Source organism: Scyliorhinus torazame, chromosome 1 (genome assembly GCF_047496885.1).
Source record: "Scyliorhinus torazame isolate Kashiwa2021f chromosome 1, sScyTor2.1, whole genome shotgun sequence".
In the NCBI taxonomy this organism is placed as follows: Eukaryota; Metazoa; Chordata; class Chondrichthyes; order Carcharhiniformes; family Scyliorhinidae; genus Scyliorhinus; species Scyliorhinus torazame.
In genome coordinates, this window is record NC_092707.1 from 263,385,625 (window position 1) to 263,411,840 (window position 26,216).

Below are 26,216 nucleotides of genomic sequence, written 5' to 3' on the forward strand. Positions count from 1 at the left end.
TGGGTGAAGATGTTCCTCCTAAGCTCAGTCCTAAATCCACTTTCCCTTATTTTGAGGCTATGCCCCCTAGTTCTGCTTTCACCCGCCAGTGGAAACAACCTCCCCACATCTATCCCATCTATTCCCTTCATAATGTGGAATCCATGATATACTATTTCTGAGCAAGGATCATGGGTTAGTATGAAATTCATGTATCCTGGAGAAACGAAGGACATAAGTTAAAATGGAATCCATAATAAACTGGTTCTTAGTGAATGACGCAAGTCTGTGGAGACAGAATGATGGAAGTAGTCATAGCAAGGATGCACTTTTCTGTAAACTACCATTCCCTTCAGATCAAAGGGAAGATAAGTATGCAAAAAGATAGAAAGTGCAAATGTTGCTATTGGTCCATCGCTTTCTATTGGTTAGAATTACTATCCTTTCATTGGTCTAAAATGCAAGTTTAACTGTGATATTATTGGCGTATACGACAATCAATTAAAGGCTTAAAATGTATCTGTTAATTCTATTGGTTAAATTAAGCTATTAATATTTCAACTTACTAAAATAATTCAGAGTAATACCAGTGCATCCCACTGGCTTTGCCCTCCATGTGCACATGTCAATAAAACTTAATCAAAGAGCTCCTGTGTCAGCCTTGCAATACTTTGACAAATTGGAGGTTCCACCGAGATGACTAACCCCTGGAGTGATGGACACGGGTACCAAGCGTAGTGCCTCACCAGTCAACAACTCGAATACCGCGGCTGCCAAATTTTGGCACTACGAGGTTGACAAAAGAAACGCATACCTTTACCTGTGTGACACTACCAGGGTAAGTCATCATTGGTCTTAAGGGAGGATTGAGTCCCCCTTGGGGTTTGAGTCCCCTGTTGGAACTGGGGTTTGAGTTCCCAGCTCAGTAGGGTTCGAGTCCCTAGCTGATGAGGCAAGGCCAGCAAGGTTCGGGTCCTTAGCTAAGAAGACACAGTTAGCAGGGTTCGAGTCCCTGGCTATTTGATCAAAGTTAACTTGAAAGCCGGCCGGCAAGGTAAGATCTGAACTTTTACCATGGGAAGCTTGTCGACCAAGATTCCCACATAAGAGAATCAGAATAAAAGCTTATCGATAAGATGATTAAATCCGATTTGAACTTTACTGATTGTTGAAATTTTCCTGCGTGAGGGACGCCCCGCTTTCACACAATGTTTAGAGCTTCCATCATCATTTCAATCCAATTTGAACTTTTTAATCATTTGATTTTAAAAATACTTGTGCAATTTCTCTAAAGCACTGAAACATCGGAAATTAAAATCAGTTTAAAAGAAAGAAAATGCTTTTACGTGAAGGGATGCAATGGCGCTCCAAGTTTCTCCGCCCATTCTCCACTCTTTAGGTTCTGTAGGAATATTAACCATTTCAGCAAACAGTTGATTTGTTTGGTTTAATTATGAGTTTGTGGGAGCTCAACAAGATCAGTTAATGCGGAAATTTTAAACATAGTCTGGATGCAATTTGTACAAATGTAAGAATGGTTTTAAATCCACAAAGAATAGCTACTGCCTACAAAATGAATCATTGGAAATCGACTTAAATGGAATAAAATAAATAAAAGTTTTATGATGAAGGTGAATGGAGAATCTTATTTAATACTCTAAGAATCTGAAGATGTGAGAGAAAGCAAACAGTTAACTGTGATTTTTGCGATCTGTGAGAATCTGTGTGTTTTCGTTTGTTTTATGTGGGTGTACGAAGGTTTACCTTCTGGGAAGTAACCTTGAGTTTAGAATTTGGAAGTTTAGAAGCCACAAGGACGTTTTAGTAACTTTGGTCAAAGCACTGAAGTGCTTTGAAAAGCACTGAAAAGTACCTCCTTGGTATGTGAATGTGGTGATATTTGTGTCTCGTATGATAAAGTGATATAAAGATGATAATTTTTAAATAAATTTAGAGTACCCGATTCATTTTTTCCAACTAACGGGCAATTTAGCTTGGCCAATCCCCCTACCCATCGCATCTTAGGGTTGTGGGGGTGAGGCCCACGCAAACACGGGAAGAGTGTCCGAGCTCCACACTGACAGTGACCCAGAATCGAACCTGGGACCCAGGGCTGACCCCCTGCGCCACCGTGCTGCCTAAAAAATAATAAATAAATCATAATTTAAGTGGTTTGCGTCAAACAGCTAACAAACTGAAATGTAATTAACAAATCTTTCTTTTCAAAACTTATCAACCTAGATCCGTGTTTACTGATGATTCCCAGGGTATTTGTGATACAAATTAGGGATTTTAATCTGGATATAAAATCACACATGTAAGAATAAGGTCATTTTAATTTAATCGGGTTGATTGGAAGTTGGGGTAGTTGAAATATAAATGACCAATCCGGTCCTGGATTGATCTTGAGTTAAAACTGCTTTGTCAGGTTAAAAAAAAAGGAATTATTCCTGACACAACTGACACAAGAAGAAAGACTTTTAAAATTCTGAGATGGGAAAAGTTAAAAAGAGTGTAAAAATGGCGATGAAAAGGGTATCTCCTGATCATATTTCTCGTTACGTCGAAATAAAGAAAGGTGATGACGTAATGACGTCCAGTTGAAAACTTTCACTCCGCCTTTTATTTTAAAAACGAGCAGTGAATTAACCCTTGCCTGTTAACAGCTGAAGATGTATTTATATTTTTACAGGAATTGGGAATTACAAATTTTAAGTTTGAATTGTCAGATATGGTCAGATTAATTAACCCATTTTGCGCCAAGCAGAATGGATCTTTTGTGTTTTACTTCACAGGTAACTGCAAATGGAACAAGAATTGCAGTAAGCTTCAGGGATTTGAGAATTTATTTGATAGTCATTTGCCTTTCGGCCTGCACCTTTCCTCTGGGGTAGCGCCCTGGCCAGGCCAACTCCCCCGCTCTATCTATATATATATATATCCACCTAACATAAACATCCTTGGATAATAGCCAACACACCTACCCTGTATGTCTTGGAAATCCATATAGAACATCCTTTAGTGCAGATTCTGAACTTGGGAAGATTGAAAATTATTTGAGAAGCAGAAGGGCTCAAGGGGAGTGTCTATTACTTGAATGGGTGGGTTTATGGGATACGATAGTTAAGGTTGAAGGAAGCTAGACAGCTAAAATCCAGGTTCCTGGTTGCGCAAACACCAAAATAATAATAATAATAATAATGATGATAATAATAATAATAATAATAATAATAATAATAATCGCTTATTGTCACAAACAGGCCTCAATGAAGTTACTGTGAAAAGCCCCTCATCGCCTCATTCCGGCGCCTGTTCGGGGAGGCTGGAACGGGAATTGAACCCGCGCTGCTGGTCTTGTTCTGCATTACAAGCCAGCTGTCTTAGCCCACTGTGCTAACCCAGCCCCTAAAGGCCCGGTCCAAAAGAGAAAAAGAAAATCAGCACCTCCTGTTGATGAGGATGTACGTGGTTATGTTGAACGCTTCCGTTCTGTGTTTACTAAGTGTTCCGGAATTGCTGTACACGCTGGTATGCCGGCGCTTGTTAATGCCCTTGTACAGGGGTTGCAGCCTGATATTAAGAAAATGTTTACACTGAATTGTGTTGTTTGGGAGGAGGGTAAGCAAAACATGCCTGAAATCATTAGTGCACGACAACACTGAGCGGCAGCTCCAGTATCAGCAGCCCAAATTAAATAAAGGCACTGACAAAATTCTGTATGCCTGCCCACCTGGTGGACAGCAACAGCAGTGGACTCGGAATGGTAGACGTGGGAGAGGTAGGCAAGCAGGCCGGGGAGGAAATAATGGTGCCTGTTGTGCTTTCACACAAACTGTTGATGTTGTCGGAGTAATGGGCCAACCACTGTCTCTACCTCTATCAGATAAGGTTCCATTCTCCCTCACAGGACAATCTGGTGAACACCGAATCCTCCTCAACTCTGATGTTACCAACGATCTCCTTGGGTCGTGATCTCCTCTGCAGACTAGGATGTAACATGTGTTTGTTCCACCGAAGGTGTCCACCTCAAAGTCCTCAAGTCAACTTGTCCAATAGTCGGTTCTTTACTGCAGGTCGCTGAACACTCCTTTCAACCCCATGTGTGATGGTGAAACTTTGATAAAGTCAACGTTTTGTCCTGCCTGCGAAATATATTCCTTCATCTACTGGTTGATGAGTGGTTCAAGAGACCCTAGGTGACTGCTGTCACTCCCTCGAAGACTGGCATGACCATCTCCACTGCACAGCCCATTACTCGGCAGATGGCTCCGATCTTCAGTATGACCAAGAGTTATCTGCCCACTTGGGTGAGGTTACTTTCATACCATCACCTCTCTTTGCGTTGGCCCCGAGGGGGGCGATGCTTCTGTTACCCTAACACCCTCTGCCGCGTCCTTTTTCAAGCTCTGCCAAATGTAGCCCCACATGTCACCCTTTCTGTGACTCGTGGTTCACAGGCCAAGATTCTTGGTCCTATGGTTTCTTGCCTCCAACAGGAGAACCCAAAATTAAGTTTGAATGGAGGGAAGGGGTATTGGCTATTTATTAGCAGGCTGGTCAGCTCCATTTTGCTTTCCCTCTAACAGGCTGCCACCCCTACTCCGTCTGTTACTTTTACTGTTGGTGTATTTCTTGTTATTCATTTACAGTCCACTGCACCGCATTCTGAACAGGATACGTGGGTCCAAGCAAATGCACGAGGCGCTCTGACGGTCTTTGGTATTCCCTGGAAGGTCGAGCTGTCACCCTTAAGTCACTCCTGCCCTGGCTTGCCTTCATTTTACATGAATTTGCTTATGTGGGCAAACGGGGTGTCATCAGCATATCATGGTGCAATCACACACACACACACACACTGATGGACAGGTAGTTGGACCAACCAGCACACACATAACATCGCAGCCAATCACCAGTGAGAGCACACGCACTATAAAACAGGGAACACCACGGTTCCCGCTCATTCTACCAGGAGATAGCTCAGAGCACAGAGCTCACAGCGCGCCACTCAGACATAGACCATGTGCTGAGTGCCTCACTAAGATAGTGATAGGGCTGGGTCCACAGGTTAGCTGGTGAAGCACGTACACAAGCCAGTAGTTAAATGTTACAGTTGTTTAGACAATAAAACTGAGTTGTACCATCTACAGCCGTGTTGGATCATTTGTGCATCAAAACACCCAACACAACATACCAGTAGTGGACGCTAACCAGCGACTGTGAGACCTACCTGCACCCTTTCATAAATCCGCCATCCTGCTCCATGGAAAACATCAGCCCACCGCAGCCACTCCGAATCGCTGGTAATCTCAGCGTAAACGGGAAGCTGTTTAAACAGCGCTTCCAGCTCTTCCTAGAAGCCACAGACAGGGAGAATGCATCGGACACCAGGAAGATCGCCCTCCTCCTCTCCACGGCGGGACAACACGCCATCCACATCTATAACTCCCTGGCATTCGCGGAAGGCAAGGACAAAATAAAATATAAGATGGTGCTTCTGAAGTTCGAGGAACATTTCAGCGTGGAAGTCAATGAGAGCTTCAAGAGGTACCTATTCCAGCAGCGCCTGCAGGGTAAGGATGAGCCTTTCCAATCTTACTTGACACACCTGCGTATCCTCGCGCAGTCCTGCGGCTATGAGGCCACCTTCGACTCCATGATACGGGATCAGATAGTTTTGGGGGTCACCTCGGACACCCTACACTGAGTCATATCCAGATAGTATGCAGACCAGCGATACCGAAGACAGGGAGCCCTTCCGCGTTGCGGTAATCCACAAGAACCAGATGTCCCCAAGTCGGAACCACCAGCCGCTGCCAGTGCACAGCATTGATCCGGGCGATGAGTGGTGTGCCACCATAACGGTCAACCCGAATTCGTCGCCCACCTGAGAGACTTGACTTATGAGCCTGTTAGCACATTGGACTCACTGAATTGTTTTACAGTACTGTTAGCGAGTTTCTTTTCTTGTCGTTCATTGTTCCAGAAGTTTTCTCTCGTCGTTTGTTGATTGCATTTGTTCTGTTATTGGTACAACCTCGTTGTTCTGTTGCACCCGACACCTTCCTCTGTATGTAGTTTAGCCTCATGTACATGTTGTAAATATTGCACACACATACTCAGATACACTCAGTACACATTTCTATTTATTAGCATGTAGGCACATATCCTTTGTGAAAGGGGGAGATGTCATGACATCCACATCAGCATATCATGGTGCAATCACACACACACTGATGGTCAGGCAGTTGGACCAACCAGCACACACATAACATCGCAGCCAATCACCAGTGAGAGCACACGCACTATAAAACAGAGAACACCACAGTTCCCGCTCATTCTACCAGGAGATAGCTCAGAGCACAGAGCTCACAGCGTGCCACTCAGACATAGACCATGTGCTGAGTGCCTCACTAAGATAGTGATAGGGCTGGGTCCACAGGTTAGCTGGTGAAGCACGTACCCAAGCAGTAGTTAAATGTTACAGTTGTTTAGACAATAAAACTGAGTTGTACCATCTACAGCCGTGTTGGATTATTTGTGCATCAGAACACCCAACACGACAGGGGGGATGATAAGGATGGCACAGCAGGTATGGTTTGCACCAGGATTCTCTACCATAACAGGAAAGATTGCTGCCCAGTGCCTGCTCTGCCAATGCCATAACCCTGGAAAGACACCCCCAGTGACTGTACCGGCGAGTCCACAGCCGTGGGGCCCTTTTGTGCATTTACAAATGGACTTTATACAAATACCCAAATGTATGGGATATAGCTATGTGCTTGTTGTTGTGTGCTTATTTTCACAATGGGTAGAAGCATACCCAACTAGAAAGAATGATGCTGTTACTGTAGCCAAGCTACTGTTACGTGACTATGTACCTAGGTTTGGGATCCCTGAAATCATATCCAGTGACAATGGTCCCCATTTTACAGGAAAGGTGGTAACAGAATTGCTGAAAGCATTACAATATAAACACCACCTCTCCTGTCCTTACCACCCCCAGTCTACGGGTGAGTGGAGAGGAAGAATGGGATACTAAAGAACAAGTTGGCTAAGTTGTGTGAACAAACAGATTTGAAGTGGCCTTCGGCCTTGCCTTTGGCCCTCATGACCATGTGCTCCCATCTCAACCGTACCACATCCCTTTCACCACATGAGATAGTGATGGGACACCCCATGCTCCTCCCCGTTTCCCCACCCTTCACTGTTAAACAGATGGACATCCACTCCATGATGAGGGAATGCTGAGTTACTGCATAGCACTGGCTACTTCTCTTAAAAGTTTGCATTCTCAGGTCGCTGAGGCGCAGAAGGAAGCTATCTCTGAAGGGTACCACCAGTACCTACCAGGAGATTTCATCCTCGTGAAGATCTTCCGGAGGAAACACTGCCTGGAACCTCGTTGGGAAGGCCCTCATCAGGTGCTTCTGACCACCCACACTGCCATGAAAGTCGAGGGACGACCTTTATGGATCCATGCCACACACGTCAAGCAAGCACCGATCACAGACGAAAGTGCCTGAACCTGAACCGGACCATCGAGATGTGGACTCTAATACTGACTTTCTTCTGCGCGGCCCTTGCCGCGCATGGATTGATAATTCTGCTGTCTAAAAGATGCAGGCGATTGCCTCACAGGGCAACCGGACCAATTGTTGGATTTGTACTCATTTTCCCACTAATCCTTTCTCCTCGGAGATGAGATTTTTGGCCCTCCCCTTGCATTCTGCATGGTCCCAAGATGGTACAGGGGCACTTATCCATTGTGTGCCCACTTGGAGGCAGCAGCCCACTTCTGTGGTTGTTAAGGGGACAGCCTGGCTATGCGTTAGAAGGAATTCTACCCATGATAGTACTGGGTGGGTGATTTACCATTAAGTTCCTGTGTCTATCTTGCTAATTATGATTACCGGGAAGCTCGATTCCGCTTCGACAACCAGTCAGGTCGAATTACATCCTTTTGGGAATTCAAAAGGAATGAGTCGACATGCCTTCCCCAGGCCCCTTCCACTGAGGCCAATCTCACATATACTAACCAGAATGGGTGTGACTGTCAACGGGCATATAATCTGATCCTGGGCAACTCCACAATCATTTGTGCTTCTAATGGCTTTGTCAAGGGAAGGTTTGGGCCCTGTAATTATAGAAACACCACCAGAACCATACATTTTGGTACCCGACCCTTGTTCGCAATGGTTCCTACCGGCTTTGTGGGAATAGCGCCTACAAGACACTTCACGTTGATTAGACGGCGACCTGCACCATTGGCAATATTATTCCCGAAGCCTTCGGGGTCAAACACCTTGCCATTCACTCCCTCCATGACCACTTTGGACCTCCGGGGCGTCCTAAAAGATCAATCTCGAACCCACTGGTTATGCCCAATACCGGGTTTCACCAATTTGTACGGGCCCTTATCCCAAGTCTGGAGTCTCGGAATTAGAAAGGGCTATCATTAACATCTCTGCCACTATGGAAATCATTGAAAACAGAACCGTGGATGCCATCCAGGGATTGCAATCAGAAATTCAGTCCCTTTCTAAAGTGATACTCCAAAATCGAATGTCCCTTGATTTCCTATTGGCAGCACAAGGGGGAGTCTGTGCAGCCATTAACAAATCTTGCTGCTTTTATGTCAATGAGGACCAAAGAATCGAGATGGATGTGAGCAACATACAGGAACAAGTTCGCCTTCTCCATTCTGTGGCTCAAGAAAAGCCTTTTGATTGGTGGGGATGGCTGCCTGATATTGGTGGGTGGTTTGGGGGATTTCTAAAGACCCCCCTCAAGTATCTCAGAATAGGCCTTGCCCTTCTCATCCTCCTCTGCATAATCATACTGATCCTCCTTTGTTGCGTTTGCTCTGGCTGCCGATTAAGGACACTTAAAGCCGCAGTTAACGACCCAGCAGCCCAGCTCCTTCTCCTCCTCAATGATCACAACCTTGCGGACAAGGAAGCCCGACGGCTAGGGACGATAGAGCTTGAGTAAGATGCTAAATTGTCCTTGAAGGACAAAAGGGGGAAAATGTGGAATTCATGATATACTGTTTCTGAGCAAGGGTCATGAGTTAGTATGAAATTCATGTATCCTGGAGAAGCGAAGGACATAAGTTAGAATGGAATCCATAATAAACTGGTTCTTAGTGAATGATGCAAGTCTGTGGAGACAGAATGATGGAAGTAGTCATAGAAAGGATGCACTTTTCTGTAAACTACCATTCCCTTCAGGTCAAAGGGAAGATAAGTATGCAAAAGAAGGATAGAAAGTGCGAATGTTTCTATTGGTCCATTTGCCCTGTTTTCTATCGCTTTCTATTGGTTAGAATTACTATCCTTTCATTGGTCTAAAATGCAAGTTTAACTGTGATATTATTGGCATATACGACAATCAATTAAAGGCTTAAAATGTATCTGTTAATTCTATTGGTTAAATCAAGCTATAAATGTTTCAGCTTACTAAAATAATTCAGAGTAATACCAGTGCATCCCACTGGCTTTGCCCTCCATGTGCACATGTCAATAAAACTTAATCAAAGAGCTCCTGTGTCAGCCTTGCAATACTTCGACAATAATTTTATATGTTTCTACAAGATCCCCCCCGCATCCTTTTAAATTCCAACGAGTTACAATCCCAGTCTGCTCAACCTCTCCTCGTAAACCAACGTCCTCAACTCTGGGATTAACCTAGTGAATCTCCTCTGCACACCCTCCATCCTTTCTCAGGTAAGGAGACCAAAACTGAACACAATACTCCAGGTGTGGGCCTAACTAACACCTTATACAGTTGCAGCATAACTACCCTAGTCTTAAACTCCATCCCTCTAGCAATGAAGGACAAAATTCCATTTGCCTTCTTAATTACTGTTGCACCTGTAAACCAACCTTTTTGCGACTCATGCACTAGCACACCCAGGTCTCTCTGCACAGCAGCACGTTTTAATATTTTATAATTTAAATAATAACCCATTTTGCTGTTATTCCTACCAAAATGGATAACCTCACATTTGATAACATTGTATTCCATCTGCCAGACCCGAGCCTATTCACTTAAACTATCCAAATCCCTCTGCAGACTTCCAGTATCCTCTGCACTTTTTGCTTTACTATCATCTTAGTGTCGTCTGCAAACTTGGACACATTGCACTTGGTCCCCAACTCCAAATGATCTATGTAAATTGTGAACAATTGCGGGCCCAAAACTGATCCCCGAGGGACACCACTAGCTACTGATTGCCAACCAGAGAAACACCCATTAATACCCACTCTTTGCTTTCTATTAATTAACCAATCCTCTATCCATGCTACTACTTTACCCTTAACTCCATGAATCTTTTACCTTATGCAGCAAACTTCTGTGTGGCACCTTGTCAAAAGCTTTCTGGAAATCCAGATATACCACATACATTGGCTCCCCGTTGTCTACCGCACTGGTAATGTCCTCAAAAAACGACCTTCCCTTTATGAACCCATGCTGAGTCTGTCCAATGGGACAATTTCCATCCAGATGTCTCACTATTTCTTCCCTGTTGATAGATTCCAGCATCTTCCCTACTGCCGAAGTTAAGCGAAATGGCCTATAATTACCCGCTTTCTGCCTACCTCCTTTTTTAAACAGTGGTGTCACGTTTGCTAATTTCCACTCCGCTGGGACCACCCTAGAGTCTAGTGAATTTTGGTAAATTATCACGAGTGCATTTGCAATTTCCCTCGCCATCACTTTTAGTACCCTGGGATGCATCCCATCAGGGCCAGGAGACTTGTCTACCTTTAGCCCCATTAGCTTTCCCATCACTACCTCCTTGGTGATATCAATCCTCTCGAGGTCCTCACCTGTCATAGCCTCATTTCCATCAGTCACTGGCAGGTTATTTGTGTCTTCCACTGTGAAGACCGACCCAAAAAACCTGTTCAGTTCCTCAGCCATTTCCTCATCTCCCATTATTAAATCTCCCTTCTCATCCTCTAAAGGACCAATATTTACCTTAGCCACTTTTTTTTTGTTTTACATATTTGTAGAAACCTTTACTATCTATTTTCATACTGAGCAAGTTTACTCTCATAATCTATCTTACTCTTCTTTATAGCTTTTTAGTAGCTTTCTGTTGCCCCCTAAAGATTTCCCAATCCTCTAGTCTCCCATTAATCTTTGCCACTTTGTATGCTTTTTCCTTCAATTACGATACTCTCCCTTATTTCCTTACATATCCACGCTTGATTTTCCCTCTTTCTACCGTCCTGCCTTTTTGTTGGTATAAACTTTTGCTGAGCACAGTGAAAAATCGCTTGGAAGGTTCTCCACTGTTCCTCAACTGTTTCACCATAAAGACTTTGCTCCCAGTCTACCTTAGCCAGCTCTTCGCTCATCCCATTGTAATCTCCTTTGAAGCACAAAACACTAATGTTTGATTTTACCTTCTCACCCTCCATCTGTATTTTAAAATCCACCATATTGTGATCGCTATTTCCGAGAGGATCCCTAGCTATGAGATCATTAATCAATCCTGTCTCATTACACAGGACCAAATCTAGGATCGCTTGTTCCCTCGTAGGTTCCATTACATAGTGTCCTAGGAAACTATCGCGGATACATTCTATAAACTCCTCCTCAAGGCTGCCTTGACCGACCTGGTTAAACCAATCGACATGTAAATTAAAATCCCCCATGATAAATACCTTTGAAGTTTTGAGCATTTTAAACTCGTTTGCCAGTACTTCCCTGCATATAACATACTTGGGCTTTGCATCCTGATTTGTATTGGCAAAATTAACAATGCCATACCTCAAGAAATCATTTTTATACCTTGTTCCAGAATTCAGTTTCTTCTTAATGAGTTGTTCACCAGAGGCCCTTGAGCTATGGATACAGCTCACACCAGCACTGCCGTGGACTCTCCAGAAGATACAATTATGAGATCCTGGCCTGATTGTGTCTCTGACCCTCTTTTCCTTATTACAAAATGATCCATCTTCAGTTTTTCACACAGCCATATTGCTTGCTTGCTGGCAGCTACAAAATATAGGAACCTTTCCTCCGTGACTTCGCACCCAAAGCACAGACCTACTGGGTGTGCGACATCAGTGTACGTGCCGGGCACCTGACCTGCTCTCTGCCGCCGCTTCTGGCCAGAAAACTCCAGCGATCGCATTTAAAGGCCAGTCACAGCCGGCATTCTGAAAATCCAGTCGCAATTGTTGGGCGCTTCTCCTGCAATCAGGAACGTCACGGCCGAATGCTCCGCGACCCTCCCGACAACTACCCACAACCCACCCGCAGATGGTGACCCTGAGTTTGAAAAACCTTACTGTAGGTTACTTCACTAATGATCGAGGCTATAATTGGCAATGTTGGATTTGTCATGGCCATACCTGGGCTATTTTCCGTATTGCAGGTATACTGGAACAGCTTGGCTAGAAGCACTACTAGTTCAGGGTTACAAGTCTTCAGTATTACTACTATGATGTTTTCAAAGCCCACAGCAGTATAGAGTGCCTTCCGCCATTTCTTGATGGCGGTAGAGTGAATTGAATTGGGTGAAGAATGGTATTGGATATGCCGGAGACCTCTGAAGGAGGCAGAGATGGTTCACCGACCCAGCACTTCTGACAAATGCTCCTGCCTTATCTTTTGCATTACCAACAGATCAGAACTTTTAAAAAACATTGAGTACCCAATTCTTTTTTTTCCAATTAAGGGGCAATCAGCATGCACAATTCACCTACCCTGCTCATCTTTGTAATGTGGGGGTGAAACCCATGCAAACACGGGGAGAATGTGAAAACTCCACAGGGACAGTGGAGTTTTCACATTCTCCCAGTGTTTGCGTGGGTTTCACCCCCACATCACAAAGATTTGATCGGTTGGTTGGGGAATCACTTAGCCCTGTCTATTGCATGTTGTTTATGGTGTATGGCATGTAAGTAGCTTCAAACGTTGACACCCCATTTTTAGGTATATCTGATTCTGCTCCTGGTAAGTCTCCTGCATTCTTCACTGAATCAGTAATGCAGTTGTGTGACATCTCATTAACTCAGCATTGCATCTACTTTCTTATGATATTCACAACCCTTTGGATCTTTATCATTTTAATGTAATGGTCTCAACACAGCACACAATTTTTAAAAAAAAAGTAATCTATCATAAATGAGGGACTGACACACTGTCCCTATGCAACCTCACTCAAAAGAAATTTCAGAAACCACAACATGAAATAATTTGACAAGTCAGCCAGACTCGAAACGTTAGCTCCCTTTTTTCTCCAGATGCTGTCAGACCTGCTGAGATTGTCCAGTCGTTTCTGTTTTTGTCTCAAGATTCCAACATCCGCAATCATTTGCTTTTATAAAATCATTGTTCCTATTATGTCCAGCTAAGACAAATTGAATAGTCTTCTTGCTTTATAGCCAATAATCTTATTTGAGCTATTTTTCTACATTAAAGGTGCTGTATGAATGCATGCTACTGTCACCAATAATGGGCAGTTTGGAATTATTTTGGTTCTCAAAGATGAAATAAGATATTCACAACCCTTTGGATCTTTATCATTTTAATGTGATGGTCTCAACACAGCACAATTTTTTTTTTAAGTAATCTATCATAAATGAGGGACTGACACACTGTCCCTATGTATGGGGACTGCCAGCGATTTAACACAGGGATAAATCGCTGGCTTTGAAAGCAGGCCAAGGCAGGCCAGCAGCACGGTTCGATTCCCGTAACAGCCTCCCCGAACAGGCGCTGGAATGTGGCGACTAGGGGCGTTTCACAGTAACTTCATTTGAAGCCTACTTGTGACAATAAGTGATTTTCATTTCATTTTCATTAGTGGGCTTTGCAGAGCAAATGGGAGTTCTATTTTGTGTGATTTAGACAGATGTAGTAATGGATGACTAAACCAGTTATGCGCCAAATACATTCAATTCAATGCTCCATGAGTTTGTCAGTACAAAGATGGGAACTGTACGAGAGGAAACAACCAGGCTGGGAGTTATGAACATTTTGATGGAGTAAGATCTAAGTTGGTACTGAGGGTCATAACTCACAAGGTTGTAGCAAGTATAGGCTGAGGTGAGGGAAAGAGTAAGCTGTCATCAGATGACAGTCAAATAGCAGTCAAAGCCAGGATGTCAATACATTTACCCACAATGAGATTGTGGCGACAAAGCCTTGTTTGAAACGAAATATAATTCATTCCCCATGAAATTAAACTTATGAAGCCAAAAATTTAGTATCATGAACATTAAATAGATCCTTAGAACTACAGAGTATTATCTCCAAGAAGGACCTGTTACTCATTGAGAATCTGACACAGGTTGGATTTCTGTTAGACCAATGGGGATCTCAGCCATCGGCAGGAAATCTCCATCACTTCTACGAGGGAGATCGATTGGAACCAAGTGCCCTTAAGTTGCCACTATCAGGACTTCCTCTCAATTGAGGTCACCGGCAATGCAAATCCTTCAACTCAAGAGCTACTGGCCTCCTCGCATCCTCAGCCGCAAAGGGAGGTCAGAGATCCATTATCAGTGTGGGACCGCAAGTCAGAGGTGAGTGAAAATGGGATGGGGTCACTGGAGTCACGAGTAGGGTGGGAGAGGTGTGGCTTTCAGTTACCCCTCTCCCCCATCTTTCCTGATGCTGGGTCCACTGATGAATACATGTTAAAATGTTATTTTAAAAGGTAGAGGAGCAAAATAACCAGAGATATTATCAACCACCTATTTCTGCTATCACATGACATGCAAACAATTGATTTAGAAGCAATCAAGATTGGATTGGATTGGATTGGATTTGTTTATTGTCACGTGTACCGAGGTACAGTGAAAAGTATTTTTCTGCGAGCAGCTCAACAGATCATTAAGTACATGAGAAGAATAGGGAATAAAAGAAAATACATAATAGGGCAACACAACATATACAATGTAACTACATAAGCACTGGCATCGGATGAAGCATACAGGGTGTAGTGTTAATGAAGTCAGTCCATAAGAGGGTCACTTAGGAGTCTGGTGACAGTGGGGAAGAAGCTGTTTTTGAGTCTGTTCGTGAGTGTTCTCAGACGTCTGTATCTCCTGCCCGATGGAAGAAGTTGGAAGAGTGAGTAAGCCGGGTGGGAGGGATCTTTGACTATACTGCCCGCTTTCCCCAGGCAGTGGGAGGTGTAGATGTAGTCAATGGATGGGAGGCAGGTTCGTGTGATGGACTGGGCGGTGTTCATGACTCTCTGAAGTTTCTTGCGGTCCTGGGCCGAGCAGTTGCCATACCAGGCTGTGATGCAGCCTGATAGGATGCTTTCTATGGTGCATCTGTAAAAGTTGGTAAGAGTCAATGTGGACATGCCGAATTTCCTTAGTTTCCTGAGGAAGTATAGGCGCTGTTGTGCTTTCTTGGTGGTAGCGTCGACGTGGGTGGACCAGGACAGATTTTTGGAGATGTGCACCCCTAGGAATTTGAAACTGCTAACCATCTCCACCTCGGCCCCGTTGATGCTGACAGGGGTGTGTACAGTACTTTGCTTCCTGAAGTCAATTACCAAGAGTTATCATCTTTTGAAACACAATACTTGCTCATGGTAAACTAGGGAAAAAACTCAGAAAATTTAAAAACTGAGTCTCCTGACTGATTAGGAAAGTGCTAAACTCAGTGAGTGCCAGATATGCTCTGTCAGAATGCCTGGAAAATGCCAATCTTACAACATCACGTTAAGGCACTAAAACAACACTGGATATAACGCAAAGCATTGACTTTCATTAAACACCACAGATAACATGAACTACATATTTTCAACCAACACAAGGGCCAGAGAGAATCTACAAGAGCCAATTTTGATATCTACCAACACTACTCGTGTTAAACCAGCATGATCCAAAGGAAACTCTGTTGCTCAACATCTGATCTGTCAATTATGTGAAACTGGAAAGACGCTCCAATGACCGCAAATTTGCACTTTTTAGATACAAATTGATAACTGGAAGTATCTACACATAAACAATGCACATTTGCACATTTACCCGGAAAAGTAGTCCAGCCATATGCTCTGCAAAAATATCACGTTTGTGCGAATCCTGTTGCTTTTGCATAATTGTTTCAGTGATCCTGAGCAACACTCGCAAAAGTTGTTCCCTGTAAACAAAAATTTAAAAATATCCAATCATCCAGAAATACACCATGAGCATATCTAAATCAACAAATAGAAGATATTTTTCCGTATTTCTCACTCCTGATGGGAACGTAGATGTATTTGAGGATTGCATGACTTTCTCAACATGAATTAAAAGGATCTACGCGTATGCAGTGAGAAAATGAATTTCCAATATGCATCAGTGGGCAAGGTTTTCCATTAGGTGCTGGTAGTCATAAATTGTTCTCTATTGTAGCACTCTGCAAAGTAATAATTTTCCAAAATCAACTGCCGGAACTGCAATAAATATTAGGGGAAGAAAACAAAACGGGCAGTGCAACCTCGTGCTTCTGTTCCAAGGAGCTCAACCTGACATCTAAACATTTGCCGACATTCCAACATGCAATGGGAAAATTAAGGAAGACAATTCCCATTAAAAGGATATTTTATTGCATTTCAGTGTGGCAGAGGAATCATATTTCAAAATATTGTCAGGAGAGAGGCAGCACGGTGGCACAGTGGTTAGCATTGCTGCCGCACGGCGCCAAGGTCCCAGGTTCGATCCTAGCTCTGGATCACTGTCCGTGTGGAGTTTGCACATTCTCCCCATGTTTGCGTGAACAGCACAGTAGCATTGTGGCTAGCACAATTGCTTCACAGCTCCAGGGTCCCAGGTTCGATTCCTGGCTTGGGTCACTGTCTGTGCGGAGTCTGCATATCCTCCCCGTGTGTGCGTGGGTTTCCTCCGGGTGCTCCGGTTTCCTCCCACAGTCCAAAGATGTGCAGGTTAGGTGGATTGGCCATGATAAATTGCCCTTAGTGTCCAAAATTGCCCGAGCGTTGGGTGGGGTTACTGGGTTATGGGGATAGGGTGGTGTGGGCTTGGGTAGGGTGCTCTTTCCAAGAGCCGGTGCAGACTCGATGGGCTGAATGGCCTCCTTCTGCACTGTAAATTCTATGAAATTCTATGAAACCCAAAAGATGTGCAGGGTAGGTGGATTGGTCACGCTAAATTGCCCCGTAATTGGAAATAATTAATTGGGTACTCTAAATTTATTTTTTTAAATATCGTCAGGGGGACAAGGTAAACATACCACCAAATTAATGTTGGCTACAAGGAGTTAGAAGAAAGTGGGAAAAATAAATTTCAAATAAAGAAAATCCGCAAAATTCAAATGAATCAGAATCAGCTTAAAATAAAGTATTTATATTGGCCATAAATACACGATAGAAATAAATTTTGACAATTACAATCTACATTAAATATCTGCTGCCACACATCTGAGGCAAGTGTGCACAGGTTTACTACAGATATAAATAAACAATTTAGTGCAATAGTTCAAGTCCATGGTTAAACTCACCATGTCTTCTTGCTCATGGTTAATTCCATGATCATGTGCCGGTAGATACTCAAGACCGCCTTGCACACATCAATCTGCTCTTCCAGAATCTTTGAGATATCAGTGCAGGGTTCCAACAGGAAGACATTTGCAGAATTTGTCAAAAATACCTTTTAAAATTATGTACAAATATTAATGTCAAAATTTATCAAGAGCATCGTTGAGCTCTGTCGTAAAAATTGCTCCTAGCAACAATCATTATCAAAAGTTATTATTGCACGATATTTTGTGTAAAGCCAAAATATAAATTGCACTCTCTCCCAAAACCAGCTTTTATTTTTAGATCCATTTTATGTGACCTCCAAGCATCCTGTTCCCTGAACATTTTAATCCATTGGAAACAAACAGCTCAAAAATTATTGGCCTCTTCAGCAGGATCACAACACCAAAACAAAATACTGCAGATGCCACAAATGTGAAACAAAAACAAGAAATGCTATAGAAACATTCAAGGCATTGGACAGTGTATGTTTTATAGAGATATAGAGTTAATGGTTCGGGTCAATAATCTTTCATCAGAACTGGAATATGAAAGTGATGAGCAGCTTTAAGTACCGAGTGGGGGAGCGAGAGTGTTTCCTGCAGGTATCAAGGGCTGCCCAACTGGCTACACCCATTGAGACCTTAGTACATGGTACAATATGTGAAAGCAACTCACTTAACACTGTAATGCTACACAATGGAGCCAGCGATCCTGAAACACCACACAGCCGTACTATAATCATAGATGTATTACCAGTTGCGAATTACAGAGACCGTACATTTCAGTGTTGGGAGGGAATATTAGAGTAAGAATCATTTCCAGATAACACTTTCCAGTAACCAGTTTCAAAAATAAAACATCAGAGACCCTAAGGCAGACCAGCTATAGGGAGAGGGGGAATGAGCCAAAAAGTGTCACCCTCAACAAAAAAAAAATCAGATTGGCTCATAAAACTCGACCAAACACTCACCTGCAGTGTTGACTGAGTACCAGCCTGAATATTTACATTTTCCTCTTCAAAAACACAGCCCCGAGTGATAGCATTTGTAAAAGAGTATGTTCTTCCCCAGCTGGATGTGCGCCGGTGCCTTGACTGTTGAGTGGTCTTTAAAAGCAAAAACAAAAATGATTTTATGTAACATTAATGTTGAGATATGCAACCCTCCAAATAGAACAAACCTCTTTCTCAATTTTTGAACCAATCTACCAGCAATGACAATTAGCCAAAATGTCCAATGTTCCAGAGACCATCAGGTTGTCACTGTACCATGCAATGGACAGCAAATATGCATAGATGCATTGCACAGGATTAAACAATCCCCTTAATGTCAAATCTGGAGATATGTCAGCGTTGAGTAGCAAGATAGTAAGCTATTCTTCTGTAAATACTATTTTTCTTCCTTTTATTAAGTATCGACTTTGTTTTTATTTCTTATAAGATGTACATACATACACACGTGCATGTCAAAGACATGAAGGAAACACAAATCAAACATACTAATCACACATAAACATACAAAATGACTCAACATGAACGTTACCTGGAGAAAAGCTGAATTTATATCATTGCTTATTAAATCTCTTAACATTATAAAGTATTCATGTTCAAATACTTAGAATATTATTCAGGAAAAAAATAAATGACCATTTGTCCTTCCACAAACAAAATCTAATCTACCCTACCAAGGAATCTATATCCATGTATTTAGTTTCCTGAAAATGTATTCCATAAGTTTCTACCTACCATGCAGCCCTCTAAAAAAGATGACCAGGAGAGAACCAAAATCTTATTTAATTTCATGCTCAAGGTTATTCATTCTTAAAATGACATTTCCACAGATACAATAAACAAAAATAAACAAAAATAGTTGATCCAAGATGTTTTGGGAAAGACGTACGCAGTAGATGTAAAATTTCCTTTCTTCTGTTAATGCTTGCCTGATTAATTTGTGCATAAAGATTGACAGCTAAATCTCTTTGATACTTGAGGAAATTATGCCTCTAATAAGGATCAAATGATGGGAATAGAAAGGAGAGTAAAGATAAGAGAAATACCACTTTTTTGGTATCCTATAAAATGACATCCTGAATGCACAATTCATTAAAGTTCTGAGTAATATAATTAAACAATGTTGGGCCAGAAGGCAGGCCAACTTGCAGATACATGGTGCCATTCACAACTGCAAAATGACCCAAAGCACTTTACAGCCAATTAATTAGGTTCAAAGTGCAGTCATTGGCATAATGTGGGAAACAGCGGTCAATTTGCATACAGCAAGCTAACACAAACAGCAATGTATAAATTAACAAATAATCTGCTTTTGTGATGCTGGTTGTGGGATAAATATTGGCCAGAACATCAGGAATAACTCCTCTGCTCTTCTTCAAAATAGCAACACTGAACCTTTTACATCTACCTGAAAGTGGCTCTATGGCACAACAGATAGCGTGTTGGACTTCTGGGCAGCACGGTAGCACAGTGGTTAGCACTGTTGCTTCACAGCGCCAGGGTCCCAGGTTCGATTCCCAGATTGGGTCACTGTCTGTGCGGAGCCTGCACATTCTCTCCGTGTCTGCGTGGGTTTCCTCCGGGTGCTCCGGTTTCCTCCCACAAGTCCCGAAAGACGTGCTGTTAGGTAATTTGGACATTCTGAATTCTCCCCGTGTACTCGAACAGGCGCCGGAATGTGGTGGCTAGGGGCTTTTCACAGTAACTTCATTGCAGTGTTAATGTAAGCCTACTTGTGACAATAAAAATTATTAAGGTTGGATGGGTGTCAATTTAATATCATAGAATTTACAGTGAAGGAGGCCATTGGGCCCATCGAGTCTGCAACGGCACTTGGAAAGAGCACCCTACTTAAGCACATTCCTCCACCCTATCCCCGTAACCCAGCAACCCCACCTAACCTTTTGGACATTAAGGGGCAATATAGCATATCCAATCCACCTAACCCGCACATTTTTGGAGGAAACTGGAGCATCCGGAGTTAACCCATGCAGACATGGGAAGAAAGTGCAAACTCCACACAGTTACCCGAGGCAGGAATTTAACCCAGATCTCTGGAACTGTGAGGCAGCAGTGCTAACCGCTGTGCCACCATACCGCCCGCCAATTTGCGCACAAATCTCAATCAAAAACAGCACTTCCGAAGGTGCAGTATTCCTTCAGAAATGCATGCATAAGCTTCCCACAATAGAATAGGCTCTTCACAGATAGTAATGTTTCATCTGAAACATGTGAAAATAACAACTTCAAACTGAATATTTGGTACGAAGATTGATTTCTCATAGGGTGTTGAGGGGAGTAGGGTGTCCGAATGCTGCAAGAAATGTTACACTTTTAAAAATTATTTTATGGGATCGCTGGCAGGGCCAGCATTTATTGCTCATCCCCAGTTACCCTCGAGAAGGTGATGGTGAGCTTCGTTCTTGAACCGCTGCAGTACCTCAGGTGCAGATACACCTGCAATGGGGAGGGAGTTCCAGGATTTTGACCCAACATTGTAGGAGCAGCAGTATATTTCAACGTCAGGATGATTAGTAACTTGGGAGGAGAACCTCCAGTGGTGTTCCCAGGTATCTGCTGCCCTTGTCCTTCTGCATTAGGGTGGTCGTGGGTTTGGAAGGTCCTGCCAAATGCAGAGTATACTCCGGATACAAAATTGCCATAAACCCACTCTCAGAAGCACATTCATTGCTGAACTATTGAATTGATCAGTCTCACAACCGCAACACGCCATGGCTGGCTGGTCTAGAAAGACTTTCCCTCCAGTACTCAATACTTGGATAAAGGGACTTCCGACGACAGGGATCTGCTGAGTGGACGCATGAAAGGTGGCTCTCTTCCTGGAAACTTCAAATTAGGCACTTTTAGGTCAAAAATAGACCGCTAAATCTGGGAGGGGAAACCCCCCCCCACCTCCTCCAACACCACCACAACAAACAAGACATGCCAGGCAACAACCCGAGGAGCCAAAAAAACAGCGGAGCCAGTAAAAGTCTGGAGAGGAAGATTGAGGCGAAGGCGTCAACACAAGATGACAAGGATCTGGCCACACCCGAACAGCATGGGCCGCCAGACATATGCCGGGCTACCCCCCCGATAAATGAATGGAGGGCCCTACTAACACAGGAACTCCAAGTGCTCAAAGATGCCATCAAACTCAAAATGATGGCGACAGTGAAAGCGGCGGTAGCAAAGGCATGGGCCCCTTCAAGAAGCACTGAAATAAGATGGGAGTGGCGTCTGGAGACACTGGAGGCAATGATCAGAGAGCTGGAGAAGGCCACGACCAACTAGAGCAATCATTTCGCCTCACTGGAGACGGAGATGGCAAGGTTTGTGGTGACCAAGGGACGCTAAGCGGGAAGACCGAGGACCAAGAGAATCGGTCGTGCCGCCGAACCTCCACATTGTGGGCCTCCGGAAGGTACCAAGAGCAGGAACCCTACGGAGTGGCACAGGTGCTGAGCAGACTTGTTGGGAGGGGAAAGCTTCTCCAAGCCCCCAGAAGTGGTTGAGCCTACAGGTGACTCCGGCGAAAGCCCAAGGCCAAGGAGCAGCCACAGGCCATCATCGTGAAACTGCACCGGTACCAAGACCCGGAAAAGATCCTGAACTGAGCAAAACACACAGTCCTGTAAATGGGAAGGACACTCAATTCGTGTGTATCAGGACATCGGGGCAGTCCTGGCCAAGTGGCAGGCGGAATTTAACACAGCCGTGGCAGTCCTTTATAAGAACAATGTGCGGTTGGGGATGCTTTACTCCACCAAACTCTGGGTAACTTTCAAGGGTAGGGAGTACAACATCAACGCACCGGCAGAAGCAGGCGAATTTGTGCACACGCCCAGCTGGGAATACAACGATACCAGCAGTGAACCAGACCTCTAGTGTCATCAGCTTAAAAAAAGAGACTATTTGCATGGGGCTGATCTACCTCGGCTGGGAGTGCCTGGCAGCAGCAGAGGGGAGAGAACTCTAGATTTGGGGGGGGGGGGGGGGGGGGGGGAAGGTGTAGAAGCCAGCTATTTTCTATAGGTAAAAGATAGCTATTTAGCAGCCCCAATTCTATTAAATTCCCATTTTAAAACTCACTCATAACCTCAGGTCATTTCAAAACACATTCAGCATGACACAGCATAATTCATTTCAAGACAGTACAACATTAAGATACACAATTTAACAGAAACACAAAAACCATGATAAAACAAACTTTTCACTAAGCTAATAAATACATTTCTCAAGAGTGTCCAAGGACAGGGCAGGCTCCATGGCAATGGCACAGTAACCTAAAGGCGCTATTGTCCTCAGCAAGAATCCAGTTCAAGCAGCTTGCGATAACGGCACAGAATCACATTCCAGAACACATACAAGAATTCATTTATGAAACATTTCAAGTTAATGTTGCACATTAAAGACAGAACAACTAACCGTCAAATCAAACTTATTTGATTCTAACCCAAACTAATTAGGATTACATAGTGGTGTAGCTAGATGGCTAAAGACAGATATGATTTAGTATAACTGTGATAGATCGTACGGTCATTTTCCATTCATGAATCAATCGATACTTTGACTTAACTATTCACTCTCTCTGTTTTACATATTTCACTTTCTAACTCTGACTTTTGAAGTTTTGCAAGCTGTTTGCCGTAAGCAAGAAAATCATTTCTGTATCACTTGAAGGTTGAATTGTCTACAGACTCACATGGCGACAACAGAAACAAGGCCACCCAAAACAGTAATTTTGGAAGGCCCCCAAACAAAGGGAAACCCGTGCAGGGACACATCCACATGGCATACACAATGATAGTGGCCATCTTGGTTGGCCCCCGGACAAAGAGAAACCCCGGAGTACAGGGGCGCAGCCACAAGGTGAGTATGGTGGTGATAGAATCTACATTTTTAGTATATAACAAGTGTAAAGGAATAAATGGCCCAAGATTTAAAATGGCTTCTTGAAATGGTTTGTTAAAATACCTACATTTCAAACAGGACAGTACAAAAATGCTGAATCTCATGAGAAACATCAAGATAAGGAAGCTAGATGAGACCAAGGACACATTTGGCTAAGTCAAAGTTTTGGGGCAATAATAAAGGTGTCAGAAAGGCTGGATGAGGAGTCACCAGCCTCTATGAAGTAGTGGCGGAAGGAAGTTTGCCCCAAGGAACATGAGCTCATCAGGCCGAACTGAAAGCTCGAACAGAAGCATGTCATGTGGCAAAAGATCAATCAGCAATCATCTATACGGACTCCAGATACGGTTTTGGAGTAGCCCATAATTTTGGTCACTTATGGAAGGAAAGAGGATACCACAGCAGGGACACCTATACGAAATGGGAAAGAAGTACAAGACCTTCTAGAAGCAATGGCTTTAGCAAAAGAACTATCTGTTCTCAAATGTAAGGCTCATACTCAAGAAGATACTATGGAAGCTAAAGCAAATGCCTTTGCAGACCAAGCAGCAAAGAAAGCTGCCCCTAAGTGAAATCCTTCAGCACCACCAAGACACATCTACAAATTAGGAGTGACCAAGTTATTACAAGATCTACGTGAAATGCATCAAAACTCTGCACAACGAGAAAAATTGTCATGGCTAGATTCAGGTATCGAGGAGTATTATGATGATATCTGGAGACAAGTTCAGACTGATAAACCAGTGGCACCACAGGCACTGATGCCATTCCTGGCACAACAGATCTATTCATAGGGACATCTAGCCGCTCAACAGATGATGGATCGATTCCACAGAAGTTGGTGTGCAAAGGATTCAAAAAACATGCACAATTGGTATCGGATCATTGTGTGACACTTAGGACCTATCACAAAAATGCCCCAGCTAAGAGCTCCTGCTCCTGCAGGACTATTTCAGAACATACAGGTCGATTACATCACCCTACCTTCGTGCCAAAGATACACTGAGGTCCTTGTGATAGTAGATACATTTTCTAGATGGATAGAAGCTGGTTTAGGGGCTGGTTTAGCACAGGGCTAAACAGCTGGCTTTTAAAGCAGACCAAGGCAAGCCAGCAGCAAGGTTCAATTCCCGTACCAGCCTCCCCGAACAGGTGCCGGAATGTGGCGACTAGGGGCTTTTCACAATAACTTCATTTGAAGCCTACTTGTTTCATTTTACATTTCATTTCAAGCGACTCCAGTCAGAAAGGCTACAGCCACCCATACGGCCAAAATCCTAAGCAAAGACTATATTCCCAGATGGGGAGTACCAGCTAGCATTGATTCAGATAATGGAACCTACTTTACGGGTGCTGTATGTCAGGAGGTGTGCAGATTACTGAATATTGATTGGAATTTGCATTGTCCTTATCATCCAGAATCATCAGGACTAGTGGAATGCATGAACCGGACCTTAAAAGAATGACTGTCCAAATACAACCAAGAAGGCATAAACTGGATTCAAGGTTTGCCCCTAGTACTGTGCAGTATCAGAACAACAGGCCCAAGCCCAATTGAGGTCATTACAGGCAGACCCATGTCCCTGTCGGGTACTATTGACTTACGAAAGGCAGACTGTCATTTAATGAGTGATGCATTACTTAGTTATTGTCAAAATCTAACAAATGCTGTTAGTTCTGCTTCTCAACAGGTTTCCGCAGCCTGGGGCAATCCACAGGAGGGAGGCCACAATATTGTCCCTGGCGAACGGTGTACATGAAAAGTTACAGAAAGAACCACTAGGGGCCAAGTGGGAGGGCCCTTTTCAAGTTCTTCTGACTACACAATCGGAGGTGAAACTCCAAGGAACGAAACACTGGATTCACGCGTCACATGTGAAGTGTGCACAGCAGAATAATAATAATCCATTATAATGTTTGGAACATTATTAATTTTAAATTGCCTGATCTGCTTGGCAAGCTTCACTAAATAATTACATGACAATACCTTTCTTCAAATGTCTCACAGATATGCTCAAAAATTTAATATCTCCGGGTGCGGCAATCCCTTTTTTTTTTAAAAATATGTTTTATTGAATTTTTTTTCCCAAACAACAATTTTTCCCCTCTTACAAAGCAAACGCAACAATAACAATACAGAATTTTTTAACAATACACAAATAACAAAACCCCTTTATCTTTGACCTAAACTAAACTAACCCCCCCCCCCTCCCCCCTGGGTTGCTGCTGCTGGTCATCTGTCTTCCCTCCAACGTTCCCCTAGGTAGTCGAGAAATGGCTGCCACCGCCTGGTGAACCCTTGAGCCGATCCTCTCAGGGCAAACTTTATCTGCTCCAGTTTAAGGAACCCCGCCATATCATTTACCCAGGCCTCCAGTCCGGGGGGTTTCGCCTCCTTCCACATGAGTAGGATCCTGCGCCGGGCTACTAGGGACGCAAAGGCCACAACGTCGGCCTCTTTCGCCTCCTGCACTCCCGGCTCTACTGCAACTCCAAATAGAGCTAACCCCCAGCCTGGTTTGACCCGGGCCTTCACCACCCGCGAAATCACTCCCGTCACTCCCTTCCAATACCCTTCCAGTGCCGGGCACGCCCAAAACATATGTGTGTGGTTTGCCGGGCTCCCGCCACACCTCCCACATTTGTCCTCCACTCCAAAGAACCTGCTCAATCTTGCTCCCGTTATGTGTGATCTATGTAGCACCTTAAATTGAATCAGGCTAAGCCTGGCGCATGAGGAAGAGGAATTTACCCTGCTTAGGGCATCAGCCCACATACCCTCCTCTATCTCCTCCCCTAGTTTCCTTTTTC

At 43.6% G+C, this 26,216-nt stretch overlaps 1 protein-coding gene across 8 annotated transcripts in view; it reads right to left on the reverse strand.

Moving 5' to 3' along the window:
* Nucleotides 1-26,216, reverse strand: part of ralgapa2 (Ral GTPase activating protein catalytic subunit alpha 2) — an 855,222-nt gene that overhangs the window by 620,543 nt on the left and 208,463 nt on the right. For all 8 annotated transcript variants that reach the window (XM_072505626.1, XM_072505670.1, XM_072505634.1 and 5 more), the window contains exons 12-14: nt 18,453-18,587; nt 17,461-17,609; nt 15,990-16,101 (exon numbers count right to left, since the gene is read on the reverse strand). In XM_072505626.1, the coding sequence (XP_072361727.1) occupies nt 15,990-16,101; nt 17,461-17,609; nt 18,453-18,587 (396 nt within the window). The remainder of the gene's footprint in view (nt 1-15,989; nt 16,102-17,460; nt 17,610-18,452; nt 18,588-26,216) is intronic.